At 31.4% G+C, this 18,008-nt stretch overlaps 1 protein-coding gene across 3 annotated transcripts in view; it reads right to left on the bottom strand.

Annotated features, from left to right (window-relative positions):
- TM9SF4 (transmembrane 9 superfamily protein member 4) overlaps positions 1 to 18,008 on the bottom strand; it is a 73,710-nt gene that overhangs the window by 15,331 nt on the left and 40,371 nt on the right. For all 3 annotated transcript variants that reach the window (XM_035355954.2, XM_085809680.1, XM_035355955.2), the window contains 3 exons: positions 16,625 to 16,757; positions 16,445 to 16,526; positions 10,739 to 10,814 (listed from right to left, as the gene is read on the bottom strand). In XM_035355954.2, the coding sequence (XP_035211845.1) occupies positions 10,739 to 10,814; positions 16,445 to 16,526; positions 16,625 to 16,757 (291 nt within the window). The remainder of the gene's footprint in view (positions 1 to 10,738; positions 10,815 to 16,444; positions 16,527 to 16,624; positions 16,758 to 18,008) is intronic.

Genomic DNA, 18,008 nt, shown 5'->3' with positions numbered 1-18,008 from the left:
CCTGTTTCATCAAAAATATACTGGTGGTTCGGATATTAGCTCAATCCGGATACTAGATATACCTGTTAATTTACACAAAACATTTAAAATTTGAATGTCATGATAGCACACTTTGAGAATATTACTTAATGGTTTCATTCACACAAGAAAAAATAAAACTTAAAAATTTATGAATTTCATTACTAAGAAGTGTAAGTAATGAAATTCATAAATTTTGGAAAGACTGGATCATTGTTACAAGGGTTATCAGATTTCTTTCCCATCATAGGATTTTCACACATAGAATCAGAAAAAGGAACATCAGCTGGTCAACCAACAAACTTTAACTGCATTTCTCACATCTCCAAAGCTACTTACATATATGATCTATAAGTAGTATTACTTCAATATGAATTCTGGAGAAAATCTTTTTCTAAAATGTTATGACAACTTTTTTCCTTAGTTTGATTCTATGCCTCAAATTATGCATAATTACCAAATTTTATAAAAATCACACAAGCCATTTCTGAGTTATTTACATTTAAAACTTGGTATAATTTTCAACCTGGCACTAAAAAATTTTTACTTCACAAACTTTTAATTTATATTAACACAAACCTTTTTCCCCCTATCTCTTCATTGAATGACCGGCAACGTGTTAAAATCTTTCAGAGCTTTAAAACTTGTGTTATATTTCTCTATATTAGACATAACAATTTTATAATATTCAAAGAAATAATTTATTGAATAAAGAATGGGTGTGTACTTTATCCATTTCTCTGTGCCTTCAAAGCAAAGAATACTTTAAAATATATTACTATAAGGATTATCATAAAATTATAAGTCAAATGTAAAATTAGTATCTTGAAGCATATATTTTCACTCAGGTATATATATTGTATCAAACATTGTTAACAGCTCTGCCACCAACTTTCATTTCATATATATATATATATATATCAACTTTACTTTACTTTGAATTCGATTTCATAATGACAATTTCCAATGTTTAATTTTTACAAATAATATAGAACTCAAATGCATAAACATGAAGGTGTCGGGGACGGCTACTCGGGTTATTTCGGATTTCTCTACAGAAATTGCTTTTTACTCCAAATTGAATTGACTAAAATGCTTAATAAGAATAAGTTCTTTGAGTATCAGCATTGGTTCATAATCCCTTCTATTCGCGGAAATATTTGACCTGACTAGAATTGCCGGTTTGGCTTTAACTTATAACTCAAGTAAAGACGAAACACCTTCGTATTTACGTATTTTTATCAATTATTGTTCACTGAACGGGAGTTGGTTTGTTCCCCTTGAAAAGTCAACTAATTTCCGATCAATGACAATGATTACATATTTTTAATTTTTACTTTTACAATTGAAATTTTATTCTTCATGATGATTTAACTCCAGTCCCCGTTAAAACATTATTAACATTTTGCTTTGAAATTACTTCAAAACATCTTTCAAAATATAACTTACCAGTATGGATTCACTCTTTTAAAATAATTTTACTTTAATTAAACTTAGGAGATAATATAATCAATTAATCAATATTGTTTAGGAAATAAATTATTATTAACTAACTTTGCAGCAATTGCGCAAGTAGTAGTAACTTGTTTTCGCACTAAATGAATTTAAGATCATACAACATTATATATACATATACAAGGTTAAACTTATGAAATGGTGAGACTGTCATCCTGAAAAAGTGCAGCAAAAAACCTAGTTTAATGGGGGAAGGGGAATATCATGATACATTAAAGCCTTTAGTCAGTTAAAGATAAAGTATTAAAATAATAAATGCATTATTGTTGATTCTATGAAAAAAAGGCTGACTTTTCAACTTCATACTCTCATTTTAGCACTTGATTAGTCTTTGTCTGCAGCCTAATCAACAATATTCTTTTTAAGAATTTTTCTTGCCAATTTGCATCTACAAATAGTGCATTTTGGCATCTTTAACAAATCAACTTAAAAGCTGCAATCCTTACAACAGTAACAACCACTGATTCTTCTAGAAGTTTGCGTATCAAATGGCTAATATCAAGCAAATGGCAGCCATTTTTGTAATTAGGAGTTAGCTAAATATTTAGTACCGTATATACCCGCGTATAAGTCGACCCCCCCACTTCGACATAAAAAATTCGTAGAAAATAAGAAACCCGCGTATAAGTCGACCAACCACTTCCGAAATGGATCGAGAAACTTCGAATTTTTTTTTTTTTTTTTTTTTTTTTTTAAGTACTACGTTTATTCAAAATGATCTGAGGAAAAAAAAAAAAAAAAAAAAAAAAAAAAATTCGAAGTTTCTCGATCCATTTCGGAAGTGGTTGGTCGACTTATACGCGGTTTTTAAGTACTACGTTTATTCAAAATGATCTGAGAAAAAAAAAAAAAAAAAAAAAAAAAAAAAGTAAATATACGATAAAAAATACCTTGGTAAATAAACAAAATCAAAACCCTTCTTCTAGAATTTGTTCCGGAAAAGATTCGCGTACGTAAAATCTATCTGCATTTCCCCTATAAAAGTTAAAAGAAATATTCAAAACTGTTCAGTTATTGCGTGGGCTATTTTTTTAAATTCTGACGTGTACGCCTGTTAACAAAAGTATTTCATGAATGAACAAAAACTATTATAAAAACGTATACGTACGTTTTATCGAAACTTACTCTAGCTAAAGTATGAAACTCTGTGATTAGTTCGTCACATAATTTAAGTCATGAAATTACTTCAAGTAAGTGACTTATTTGATAAGTCGTCCAATTTGAGTGCGGGAAGAAAACAACTGCATTATATAAAGATATTTTTGAACTTCCGATTCTTTTAATTTTTTATGGCCCCGCGTATAAGTCGACCCCCCCCACTTTGAAGTCTTTTTTTTTTGTCCAAAATATCTCGACTTATACGCGGGTATATACGGTAATTATTTGAAACTATTGGTCTTTTTTTATCTTATACTTTTTATAAGATGAAATTTTATTTTATTGTAAATACACTTTTTCAGTTCATATATTTTTAGGTATTTTTAATTTATTGCAAATAATATTTCAAAATAAACTCAGGTGCTTTTATATTTTTACAGATATTTTCTTAGGGATCAGAATTGTGCCAGGACATTTTTTTAGTCTACTTGAGACTTGAATAAAAATTTTATTTCGCTGTTCTGTTAACTGAATTTCACTCAAGAGGTCTGGGAAGAAGAAAGACTACACAAATTTCTTTTATTGTTGAAGACTGTATTTAAAAAAAAAAAAAAAAAAAAAAAAAAGGCTTATATGCTTTTTCGAGGTCAGCTTTTTTTTTGAGGAATCGGCAATAAATAATTTATTTTTACTTATCTTTAACTGACCAAGGTCTTCAATGCATTACTACAGATTTCATCTCTAATTTCACTGGATGATAATATCACCATTTCATATGGATGATAATATGATAATATCTTAGCTGCATTAGCCCTAGATTTTGGTTCTGAAAATTTAGTTTTATATAATTTTTATATTAAGTGCTACTTTAAAGTATACAAGGTTAATATATATATATATATTAGGTAAAAAATACGAAACTGAAAATTACTAACTTTAATTTGACTACAGCTATTTCCTAGAATTTAACCTGCATAATGTCATCTTATCCTTCTGCATTGCAGACAGCATCACCCATTCACATTGCTCAGAATTTAAACAAACAAGTTTACAAAAAGAGTGCTTTTACTATTATGCAGACCATTTTTTCTTTACTCCGCTAGCTGTTGCTTTGAAATGCAAACATGTTGTATTGCTGCTCTGCTTTGTCTGAGAACGCAAGTTCTCAAAATTCTGCAGGTGCATATCGTAACCCTGAAGACATGTGAACAAATTAAATTATGAAATAAAACTGTGTATGAATCAATGCCATTTCTAAAACTTTTCTTCACTTTTATGTCCTCTTTCATATCTACATAGCTTTATCGTTTTATATGTACATATTAGTTGCCTATGATCTTGTCTTGACTCGAACTGGATTTTGATAAAACATGCATAAAATGCAAATAAATGTGCCTGTTTACGTTCCAGTGTGAAATTATTATTGCAGCTCATAGCTAAATCAGTTCTGAATGTATTTTACCCACCTCTTCAATATTTACAAGTGCCGCCCCCCCAAAAAAAATCAATCGTTGTTCTTCCCAGAGTTTAAACAATTAATCATGTAAAGCATTTGCAGAATGAAAGTAATTTTCTGATACACTCAAAAGTGCTCTGAAGGTTACCAAAATACGTATTTGCTTTCTCTCACTCTCATGCGAATAAATTAGTCGGTTTGTTTTTCACCAGTACAGGTTGGATTGGTTTAGTTCATTGTGGCTATCTGGCTAGGGTACTACCAAACTAGGGATATCTGGCTAAGAGAAGGGATGCCTTCGCAGAGGACTTTCTGACAGCACCTAGCTCATATACACATTACACAAGGGGAAAACCATGAAAACACCCATGCAGCCAGCCCACATGCCCAGAATTGAACCCAGTTCGGAACTACCAGTTTGGAACCTGCAGAATTAAAAATTAAGCTTGAAGTGTCTGCTAGAAAATTATTTTTCCTTCTGCTTTTCATAATTGCATTTACATAACAAACGGACATCTTTCTTACTAATTAAAAAAACATAGCATAAAAGTATAATTTCATAGTACAGTACAAAGTCCGAAATCCAGATTTGTCGGGACTTTGGCGATTCCCGATTTGGGATTTTTCCGGCTATTAGATCATCAGTTTAAATTCTAGTAAGATGGCATAATATAAAAATAAAAATGTGAAATCGTGATTTATGAAATAATGAAGTATTTATAATCTAAAGGGTATCAAAATTTACACCAAAAAAGCTTAATATTTATTTGTTTAACTTATTAAACATTTCTTTCAATGCAAGTTGTTTAAGTTGCTTCATTTTTTGTGCTAATACTTTCTCTTTAATTCTGTAGACAGACATAATCTTTTGTTCAGTTACACTGTTGAAGTCCTGTAACTGCTGTGTCGAGAATTCCTACTAAATTGTCACTCAAAATTTCTTCGTTTTCAGTAACTTCTCTGTCACTTTCTTCACTATTCATGGCAGTATGTTCTGGATCTAGAACCATACTACAGGTTTCGCCATTCATTAACTGACTGATGATTGAAAAGCACTGTCATCACAATGAAACACTTCTTTTATATCATCTTCATTTATTATCGCTTCTCCACATTTCTTTACAAAATCTGTTGTTTGGAAAGTTTGACCTATTTTTTGCAATATCCGAAAACCTTTAAAATTCATGGCTATCACATCAAATTTAGCTATCGTTCATTATACATATTTGGCTACGCATCATGAGCTTGGTGACTAACGACAAGTTGTTCCGTTAAATTTTATCTTGCTTCTATCACGCACTGAGACAATTAAGCATGAATTGTATTAGTTTAGTTATTTGTTATACAGTCAAAAGTCGTTAATCCGGACTCGTCGGGACTTTGGCGATTCCGGATTATCGATTTTTCCGGATTATAGATCATCAGTTTAAATCTGGTAAGATGGCATGCAGAAATTATAAAATTAAAAACATGAAACCGTAATTTATGAAATAAAGAACAATTATGATCTAAAGGGTATAAAAATTTACAAAAAAAAAAAAAAAAAAAAAAAAAAAAAAGCCTTATTATTTATCTGTTTACTTTATTAAACATTTCTTTCAATGTAAGTTGTTTAAGTTGCTTCGTTTTCTGTGATAATACTTTCTCTTTAATTCTATAAAAAGACATAATTTCTTGTTCAGTTACAAAGTTCCGCTGTTCAAGTCCTGTAATTGCTGTGCCGAGAATACCAACTTACTTGTCAATCGAAATGTTTTCGTTTTCAATAACCTCTGGGTCACTTTCTTCACTATCGGAAGCGAATTATAATGACGAGGAACTTGATTTAAATCATATCAAAGACGGAGTACATCGAGATGAAATACTACAATTAATAAGGAATTATAAGCCAAATAAAATAAAAACATCTGCCCTGAAGATAAGGATAGTGCTGACAGATCAACTTCCAATCCGCGGCGTGAAATTTATAAACAGATTTCGGATTTCAAAACATACTTTCGCTTTGTAGATACAAATTACATATTAGTAAATATATATCGGAAATTCTATTTGACATAATCGAAAGTTCAAGCTTACTTTTACGAAATTGCTCTAACAGTCTGCAAAAAATAATAAGCCGGATCCAATTCGAAGATTAAGGAACAACGTAACTGAACATTAACTGAATTAGATATTTTTTTATTAACTGAATTAGATTATTAATAATTATTTATTTATTATAATTCAACATTAACATTAGATAATTTTAGCTCAGCTTATTTATACCTCCGTTACACATTAAATGCGCATGCGCACAAATATATTCGCAGCCGTAAAGGTCTTACGTGCTCTCATAAACGCCTGTGCGCATGCGTGAGATCATTCCAGATTATGGGTGTCCGAATTAACGACTTTTGACTGTACTTATGTCTATTTCTTGCCCATGCTTAAGGCTTATCACAGTTCTGAATAAATAAATTCCCACATATACTTAAGCCTTATTGAGGTCTGGTGCTAGATATCTTACCGCCTGATGCAGTCTCTGTGGGTCCTAAATTCTCAACCCGGTGTGGCCATATGAGCCCTGGTGCTGGTTTTGGGTATATGTGAATAACAAATCAGTTATTCTTAATTCAAACAGTCCTAAATGTAATGTTTGGGTCTATGAGTATCATCAACAAAATCTATTTTTAGAATATGGAAAGAAATTTTTGTTAAATTTTTTCTTGTCAGCTTTTTTTTTTTTTTTTTTTTGGCGCATTTAACTTAAATCTGTAATAATCATGAAGCGTAATGTCAACACAAAAAGTTACCATACTGCTTTATTATTCAATTACTAACATGAAAAAATTGTTTAGGCATCGCTACATGAGTCATAACTCAAGTTGTCATGTGTTGATAAACATACGATGATGAAAGGAAAGTATAATAAATGATGATTCACCTGGTAAACATCAGATAAACGATGTATCCATGTGAAATGTTTCGGTTTGAGATGTGTGCCAAGCAGATCTGCAGCAACAGAGCCAAATTACTGATCATACAAATTTATGCTAAAATGATTTTTTCTTCAATAACAAGATATTTTATTTAGTGTCGAAGTAGAATTCAGAATTGGGACTCTCCAGATGTTTTATTATGCACGGAGAGGGGAATCAAATGTGCACGTGTAAAGTCTACGAGAAAAATGTTGGTGGTATTTTTGAGGTCCGGATTTTAGATCATTCCACATATTGGACATACGGATTTCGGACTTTGTACTGTATTAAAAATCTGAATTCTAATAATTTGTTACAGTAAAATAAGTAAAGAATTTTAAATTTTTAAAAATTATTTTTTATGTTGAAAATTTTAAATTATCGATAAGAATTTATAATGATAGGGGTATTTGACAAAAAATAGGACGATCAGAACATTATGGTTAAAACTGTCTGATGTGTAAGGTTGAATTCCTTCTAACAACATAACCTTGAAATATTAGTGATTTCATATCAGCATCATATATTTTTCATGCAAAAATGATGAGTTTTGACCTGAATGAGCAACATTTGTCAGAACTTTTGATTTACTTTTTAATTTGAAGAAATCTGCAGCTGAGGTGCATCGACTGCTAGTAGAAGCATATGGTGAAGCTGCCTTAAATGAGAGAAGTTGTCATGTCATGAGCGGTTTCAAAAGTTTAATAACTGTGAATTTGATGTCGAAGACAAAAAAACGAAGCGGAAGGATGAAAGTGTCTAAAGATACAGAATAAGAAGCATTATTGAATGAAGATTCATGCCAAATGCAGGTAGAAGTTGCATTGGTGATGAAAAAAAGATGCATTAAACCCAAAGAAGAAGAAATCAGGGGGCCCAGATGGCTATGCTTCAACATCGAGAAACAAGCTGAATATTCATAGAAAAACAATGATGCTGTGTGTAGGGCTGGATCAACTTGGTGATGTGAATTATGATTTGCTCAAACAGAATGAAAGCATTACTGAAGCACTCTACCAAACATACTTGATGAAACTGAGCCAAGCACTCGAAGAAAAATGCACCCACTACTACTCCAGACTCGACAAAATTTTCTCCTGCATGATAACGCTCATGCACATGTTGCAGTGCCAGTCAAAACCTACTTGGAAACAATCAAATAAGAAATTGCCCCCCTTCTGCTGTATCCACCAAAAATGATTCCTTCTGATTACTGCTTGTTTCAATTGATGACACATGGCCTGTCAGAGCAGCACTTGATATCATATGAAGATGCCAAAAATTGGGTTGACTTGCAGAGATAGCCTTGAATGATGATTAGTTCTTCCAATGCAGTATCTATATACTGTGTTGTAAGATTTGGAGGAAAAAGTAGTATTTAGCAGTGGACAATACTTTGAATGAAACACAATGTTCTTTCACAATAATTGCCCAATTTCTGGTAAATAAACGGCAGAGACTTGTACTTCTGATATTTCGAGAATGATTTGAATATGAAAAATGAATGATATAATTTTGAAAAATTGATATAGAAAAACACAATAAAATTTTGCTTTTGTGTGTTAATATAAAAATATAATGATTGTAATACTGAATAATGTAATTAATTAACTGTATGTGTAGAAAACTGAGTGTTAAATTTATGCACGCATATTGTTGTCGGTATAACTTCATGTGTTTAATGTTTGCTATTCTGAGTCTGGCAACTGAAAAGAGTATTCTAATGTTTTGAATTTAATGAGAAGTACCTTCATATTTGTAGTTAGATGTTTTAAAATATAAACGTCAAAATTATTAATGTTACAAAGAATAAAAAGAGTGTTGTGTTAATACTTTATACATTGAGTTTTTGAGTGTTAGGAATATCAATTTATAGCTGAGATTTGAAATCAGTATCTGACAGCATACAAAGATAGAATATATTAAGAGAAACTTTGAAGAATCCGAACTTATGAAAAAACATTAATTTTTTCATATGGTGGGATTCTTCAAAGTAAAAAAAAAAGAAAGAAAAACATTAATTTTTTCATACCTATTTATAATTTTTAATATTTTTTGTCAATAAATAATGGAGTGAAGTTAAATTTTTTTTTTAATGTAATGGAATGTTTAGTATAGTTCAAAAAGGTCAGTTGCCTTTATAGAAGAAATGGAGGCTTTCATAAGTAACTGCCAAGCACTGCTTTAACCTCTGGTTAAGAAAATTAGAAATGTAATAATAATAACCACAATTTCAGTTATAATAATGTCAACATGCAAGTATGATTCATTAATTATAAAATTTTAGAAGATTTATATTTGTGATATGTGAAAAGTTCAAAAGGCTTCCCTTAACAAATATGGCTATGAAGATCCTAAACCTTAATTTAGACAAACTACTCTCAAAGCTCACCTTCTTTTTACCTGAAATTTTTTCTTAAAATTATTATTGTAGGGTAATATAAAATTTTATTTACTACATTCACAAGACCTAATTTGAATTTACCAGCTATTAGTCTTAATTTGAATGTGAATTTTTGCATATTTATGCTTTTATTTCAATTATGCATTAGGAGAAATGTAAGGCCATACATCAAAATTAATAACTGATCTGTTTATACAATGTTAAAAGCCAATTACCTTGCATAAGGAACAGAAGTTTTTCATTGCTATTGTATTTAAGCATCACACAGCTATTAGATTTGGTTTGTAAGGACCTGCCCATTTTAATCAAAGTTATTCTTTTGTATTTTGTTAATTTTCTGTGTTACTACTGTCTAAATATCATTTTACATTGCTTTACAATAACAAAATGTTTTGGTTTATATTGAATACAATAGCTTCCCCAAAAAGATTGTACGAGGACTGTTAACATTACATTATGATATTAAAGCAAAGATTTTCAAGAACAGTTAACTTTTCTAAATATTTCTTGAAAACTTTAAAACTGGACTGAAAATTTCAATCAAACTCTAAAATTTGCAGTTGTAGGTAAAAAATTTTACATGTAAAATTTAGATCAAAATTTTATTTTATTTTTTCAAAATTATATTTCCCTTGTTACGTTAATGTTCTAATGCTTTCTTCTAAAACACTTTTCTATCACCAATGCTTTTTTCTTTGAAAGGGGCAAAAAAATATTAAACTCAAAATTACTAACTTTAATTTGGCTACATTCCCTTCCTGAAATCTAAACTGAGTCATTATCTGCAAATTAATCTTGATAATATCATTTTATCCTTCCAAATCATGGATGGCTCTTCTCAAATTGCAGAGCTCAAAATTTAAGGAAAAGAACCTAGTTTACAAAAACCACCTGTTACTATTGTGCAGCCCCTTTTCCCTCTACTCCGCTTGCTGCTGCTTATATGTGTCGCATTGCTGCTTTGTTTCCACTGTCCGAGAATATAAACTTTCAAAATTTTGTAGGAGCATATTGCACCCATGATGATATGTGAATCTATTAAATTAAAAATAAATGCTGCTTCTTTCACAGTTTTTCCCTCCATTGTGCCATCTGATGTATCTATGCTATTCTCAAGTCATCTCTAAAAAATTATTACATATATATTAAACTTGTAGACAAAAACGAAATTGAGAACAAAGAACATTTTAAAGTCTGTTAACAAAGATTATCATACTTTCACTCATGAACTCGCACGTACAAATCTGAAAATGCATCAGAGAATTAGAACATGGCAAAATATAAACTCACATAGAGTGCAGCTTTTTTCCATTGCATTCCCCTTAAGGTTTTATATAGTCTAGCTGAAAAATAGCCAGAAACACACCTGAAAAAATATGATACAAATTCATGAAAAAGGAGCAAGAACATATGTTTATGCAATTTAAGGTAGACATTACATCTCTCACCTAGTAAACAAGAATCACATATTTAACTCGGATATCCCTCTAAAGCAAGGATTCGTAATCCTTTCCTTGCATCAACCCCCTTTAAATGAATGGTTTTCTTCATCGATCCCCCTTACACTTTTCTCTATAATACATTGCCTGACACAGAGAATGCAACACCATGAAAGAATGGGTAGAATGTGATGCGAACTGATACACAGACAGAACATGCATATTAAATAAGACATGTTATTTATAGACAGATAAATTTATACACTGCTGAAATATAACAGTAAGACGTACGACTACCTTTCGCAGGAATGCAAGCTGCAACCCTGTGAAGTGCAGATTCAATTCGTGTGCAGATAGTGTCATCAGTGATGGAGGCCAATATGCTCTGAACCCTCCTCCAAAGTTTATCCTACAATAATGGCTGATGCAGAGCAGACAAATGATGACCAATCTTGTCTCAGATATGCTCCGTTGGCAAAAGATCATGGAACATCACAGGCCAAGGAAGCAATGGGACTTGCTGCAAGGCTAGTTGGCCAACGAATGCAGTGTGAAGTGTCACATTGTCCTGCTGAAAAATACCAGTTGACAGCTGCTGAAGAGGTAGCACAACCAGTTGCAGCAACTCATAAACGTACTTCTGATGCATAACAGGGGTTATCTGCTATCATGACTGATGGCAGCCCAAACTATTATGCCAGACTGATGAGTGGTGTGACGTTGAACAATTGTAGTCAGATTGGCTCTATCTTCCGACTCCTCCAGATTCACAACTGGTCAAAGAAAAAGAAAACTGAGACTCTGAATACCACATTGTGCCATTCAGATGTCCAAGTGGCTTAATATCATTACAGTCTTCTGCATCAGTGGTAGTCTTCACAAAAGGCAGCTTGTGTGCAAGCCGCTTTCAGCCAAACATCAGAAAAATGTTTTTCCAGATACTGGAGCATCCAAAGCTCTCTACACATTCCACAAAATGTTCCAGTAGTAAATTATGGGGTTGTTTCCACTTACTTTTCGAAATTAAAGACTCCTAAAGCAGCAGACAGTAATGATTGTTGGTTCATCTTCCATTTCCTTTCATCTCACACTACAGTAATGTGATCAACTTGCATCTTAAATCATCAGCATGACTTGTTCTTCTAGGTACTTCCCAAATATGCATATTTATATGGCCGATTCTTCATGGCGCTGCACTTTCTATGTTGGGCAGTATGTATAGTATATAACATAAATAATTACACATAAATAACTTAACATTATATTTTTTTTATTTCTTAAAAATTTACAAACATAAACAAGTTTTCAGAAACAAAATCATAGATTCTAATTGCACAAAATTTTTGTTTTAATATCAGTGATGGCTCCACTTGATGTATTGATACAATTTTTCTCATATTTGGCATAAAACTGCTTAATTCTTAAATCACTATGTTAAAAAATATTCAACCTGTTTCTTAATTTTCCATTCTTCATGTTTTTTAATTGCACTTTACTTTTTTATATTGCACTCACTGAAAAAAAAAAAAAAAAAAAAAAAAAAAAAAAAAAAAAAAAAAAGGGGGGGGTATTGATTAAAAGAATATATTAAATAAGCCTATGAGTATGTACCCATTATCTTTATTTTATGATTTCTTTCTTAATATAGGTTTACATTTTTGGGGGATCCTGATCAATTGCTGACACATATTCTGTTCAATACCGATCCAGTTGGGACCCCTGCTTTTAAAGTACAGAATGCTTAAGCAAATACAATTTAATAATCCACTTAAAACCTTCATTTTACATAATTAATCATATCATGCAGTTAGCTCTTCTATTTGCAAATTATTCCCATACTATGTTTCCAGTTAAGAAATAACTTAACAATCTCTATATAATTCTGATGGCTTGTCAGTTATTACAAGAGCATAGTTTTAATAACACTAGCAAATGTCAAAACTTCTGAACTGATGAAAACATTATTTGATAATGTTCAAGACATCTTCATCAAACATGCTACTGTTAATGAAACATGCAATACTGTTATTCATCTGAAACTGACATCAATGTTTCCAAATAAACTAAGCTACATTCACTGCCTTTAAACTCCTTGAAAATGTGAAATTGTAGGAAGTCACAATGTATGCTGCAATGAATGAGAATAAAATTACTCACACCTGCCCCCCTCTCTCAAAAAAAAATTCCGTGTTTTGTGTACTAATTTGAGCTAAAGTTATACAACAAATCCAAAGACAGATCAAATATTCATATTGCAATTAAAAGTCAAAACCACAATTAAGAAATTATTAGCCAGGATACATTTGAGCAATGCCATCATTCATTTAAAATTTTAAATGAAGAGCCCTAAAAAATTTCAGCCTTATAAATAATGCATGGCAATATTATCCACATATATTAAATGACACTAAATACAGGGCACCTGTAGAGTTCTCTTTAAAGAACTTTTTCTTTGTGAGGGAGGAAAGATTTGTGGGAAGAAGTACTGAAAAAAACCGGAGGAAAAGTCTACATGAATTTTATGAAATTTGTTGTCAAATCACCTTTATTTAAATGTAATTTAAATTCAAGGGGTAAATGCAAGTTATTTACCAATTTATTAATTTTTAAAGAAAATGGATTCACTGGCAATAATATAGCACTTCATATTTTGTTTTCCAACCTTTTCATAAAAAAAAAAGAAGTTGAGTTTGAAAAACAAATGTATGAGAGATGATAACTAAAAACAAATGTAAGAGAAACTTCTATTAGTATGAAAGAAATGCTGTAAATAATAAATAAATTAAATGCCTCTGCCCTTTTTATGCAGCACTGTGAGCAACAAATCTACCTAATCTATCTCTTGTACCTCTTTATTTATTCTGCAGTCTGTTCATATAAATGTGCAGCTAATTGTCTGCCTACCTATGTGTCTAAGTAACTATGCATCTATACTACGATGAAGATCCAGCTAAAAGAATCGAGACTCAGAGGACAAAACCACAGTATTCAGAAAAAGTTGCTACATGTTGTTTCTTCGAATACTGATCCTAGATGTGCATAGGCAATCGCAAAGCTGCTTATATATATATAATTTATTTCCTAAACAGTATTCATTAATTGATTTGGTTTTAATTTGTGGAACACATTTAAAAAATAATATAAATTAAAATAAACTTATATGTATTTTTTGAGCTTCAGAAAGCAAGAAGGGGGAATGACTATTTAGCAATTGTGAAAGGTGTTCATGGGGCAAAAGAGATTGAGAACCACTGAGATGGTCAAAATATGATTAAGGCATAATCACCTGGCGTTATGGCATATGCATTCAGCTTGACTCCAAATAAAATATCAGCTTATATCTCCCTTACTTTCATAGTAGTAGTTCACTGATTTTGGATATCCAGTGACAACTTTTAATTCTTATGATCATGCAGATAAGACACTGGGAGTTTCAATTGTCTCTTGAATCATGGAGAACGGTCTAGTTAGATGGGTGTTTTTGAGGTTTACATATTAACACTTTACTGACTGCTGGCGCTTCAACAGCATATGCACGTCCAACCAGCCGCAGATTCTCCCTGTCCTTAATAACTGTCAGGACAGTCTGATAAATCATCTAAATTAAAACTCTCCAGTATCATTCTTTTCGTTCATCATGAACGGTAAATTTTTAAAAAACGGTGTGAAAATGTGGGAGTTTACCAAGCAACACACTTAATGCAAGTGAGCAATGTACTTCAATACTAATGATAAAATGCAGATGATATAGCAAATGGCAACTGTTAATCACCATGACTACCGATTGATAGTCTATTTTTAGGTAGCCCCAAGAAAAAAGCGATTAATAGGCAATCGGTCGGTAGGTGTTGGCAAAAAAAAGCAATTAATAGGCTATCGGTCGGTAGGCATTGGGGATAAAAAGCCGATTGGTAGATAAAGTGTTGTTTTCCTTAGAAAGTGTCCCATGATGGCAGATCTTCCTTTAAATAAACAACCCTCCCATGCTTTATTGCATTTGAGTAAGGAAACTTATTATCTGCATTTGAGTAAGGAAACTTATTATCAAACGTTTTCCAGAGCTCCATTTTTCAGACTATACTTTACATTCTGTTTATGTAGTATATAGCTTGAAAAATGCTTTTTACCTTCAGAGATAACTTAATTGTGTGCTACCCAGATGATGATTAACCAGGTTTATTAACCTCAACACTGTGACAGAATGCAAAACACGATCAACAGTCATGAGAAATGATATATGATTTGAAGAGCTTCCATTAATATAAACAGATTTAAAGGCCTCATTATGAAAAAATAAAAAATACTGCAATGCGTTTGAAAACAAATTTGAAAAACAATTTGGGCTAAGATATCCTAGGTATCCTCCACTGATTATTTTATCATCAAATTTAATGCTCAAATCATTTGGATGAAGTATGTTACCAGTATCTTGAAACAGATCTGATAAATTTACATGACAGTTCTGAGCATTCCACTTTTATGGGTAAAAATTCTCATCTGCATTACATAGGGAAATAAAAAAATTTCCTCACAGATGTAGGGCTGATTCAACCTACACATCATCTGCATGGTGTATAAGTACTACCTTCAAAAAGCAAAAACTTTGCAGAATTAAATTCTTATAATTAATATGAACATCTCATGGTACATACATTATACTATTCACAGGGAACTAAAAATCAAGTACATTATGGATTGCTTTCATAATTTGAATTCAAATCTCTCAGAACATGGCTATTAGCATTAACAAAGTTCATTACTCTGAAAATTTGAATTATGAAATATTTGAAATGAATTACTCCTCTAGAACTTATGCAGCGCACCTCCTCAAGAATAACTTTATTACTATCCACCCAATCACATTCTGTTTGTTTGACTGATTACTGTCTCTTTCCTGACCTTTCACAAGTTAAGTTGCTTGTGTGATAGTTACCTCATTCTTCATGAAACAATGAGATTTAACTCTTGAATCTATATTTACTGCAGACAAATTGCATTGAACAGACACATTAACTCACATACATCATGCAGTACCTGTCATTAATACAAATAATTGCTGTTGCTTTACTAAATACGGAACCAAAATGACCAGTTCTTGCTTTTATGCAGCTTGCTATTGGTGGGCAAAAATTTTTTAATTTAGCAGTAGATAGATATCAACCTAAATCAGTAAATTTCAGCATGAGAAATCCAAAGCAGTAAATTTGTTTTCAAATAACTCCATTAATTTTGCAAAAGATAAAAAACATTAACTTTTAAAATACAGCAAATATTTCAGCACCTGAAATTTTAACTCTATGAGGATCATGAGAAATGATTTTGTTTACAGAAATGAATACACAACAAGTATTTACAGAATCTTTTTACCTACATTCCTGAAACCATTTTCATAAAATTCTTTGCATAATTTTTCAAAACTCTATAATTTCAAATATATATATATACCTAGGATCAATACTTAAACGTAAAGCCCTTTTGGTCAAATACCCTGCATAAGAACTAGATTACAATACTGAGAAGAAAAAGCTAACATAGAGTCCATAAATAAAACACATACCCCATAAACACATATAAGAAAATGGCAGCAGTCATAAGAGCTCCTCTAGAAGCAGGAGAGAGCATTCCAAGCATTGCAAAAACTGTAATATATTTAAATATAAATGCACAATGGAAAACATTTCATGAATTTTAAGAAAATTTTAATGATCATGAACATCATAAAGTTATGCTGACTTACAAATTGTAATGAATGTCATTAGAAATATCTGAATTCCACTGCCAATAACTGCAGCAAACAATTTAGGATATCTAGGTGGTCTGAAAACATCGCCATGAACAAGTTTCCACCCAGTTTCTTCTATAGTATCTTCCTATTAACATCAGAATCATACACACATGAAACTTTAACAAGTATCCAAGCACATTTGTAATTCTAGATTAACTGACATAATTTAAAAACCAGAATTGAAAACATACTTTTCTATTAAATTGGAAAAGACACATGTCAATGTAAAATTTCAAAATTAGTAAATAAAGCAACCTTTGTTTGTCGCAGATTTCAGATAAAATTATCGATTTCGAGGGATATCAGACACAGGCCCTTCATCTTCAAGAGAAAAATAATTTTTGTTAATTTTTTTTGTTTCGGGGAAAAAAAAAAAAAAAGCTTTTGAAAAAGAGAGACTTGGGTCTGATCATCCATGAAATTGATAGTTTTATTTCAAAGATTAACTGCAATTAATATTAACAATAAAGAAAAATAAGCTATAAGATATATACATACGCAAAAATTATCTACACAATTATTGTTAATAAACGGGACTGAGACTAAAAAGCTATAGCAAAATAATTCGCACAGCTACCAAGTAAAGATGACTCAAGCTACTGATAAAATTCCCACCTGAAAACTGCTCACAAAAATTTCAAGATGCCCATATTAGGGCTTTCATAGCACAAACCACACCTCACCCCTCAAGACTGCTTTGTTTGAATTCATTCCCCCAAAACAACATAAATAGAAAACATATACAACAGGTGTTTTCTCGTTTTCTCCTAAGACAGATGTTCTGATGGGTAATAGCATGAGATCGCTAAAGGTGCAGTGTTCCCTCTAATGAAACATCCCATTTTATTTAATGATTCTAAACATGCTTTTTGTATGAAAAATGTAAAAAAATATATAACAAATAATATAGAGTACAGCCATCAAAATTATACAGAATTTTTTTTCAAACAATTTTTTTTTTTTTTCTTCACAAAAAAAGTATAGAAAATTACTAGAATATAAGTGGATTTTAATAACACATCGTAAATGAAAATTCTGGGTCTCCTTGTGATATGCTCCCATCTACTATTTAAAAAGAGAAGTTTGAAGTATATTATAAAGGCATTTTTATCCATTTACGGTTGAATTTAACGGTTTCAGAAGTGATTCCATTTGGGTGTTCCATGTAGTGGAACACTGAGCAACAAAGGGTTAAATGATCATTCACTGGATGTTTTGAGGTATTTAATCTGGCTGGTAAATCCTGAACTGAGTAATGTGGTTTTCCACTGATAGCACATTTTAACAGGTCCCGCTTTTACAATGGGTGGTTGTCTAAAGCAGGCTTCACCTTTGA

Source organism: Stegodyphus dumicola, chromosome X2 (assembly GCF_044657685.1).
Source record: "Stegodyphus dumicola isolate Sdum_Otavi_A_Nest chromosome X2, ASM4465768v1".
Lineage (NCBI taxonomy): Eukaryota > Metazoa > Arthropoda > Arachnida > Araneae > Eresidae > Stegodyphus > Stegodyphus dumicola.
The sequence above is the reverse complement of the archived record's forward strand: the minus strand, read 5'-3'. Positions and strand labels throughout refer to the sequence as shown.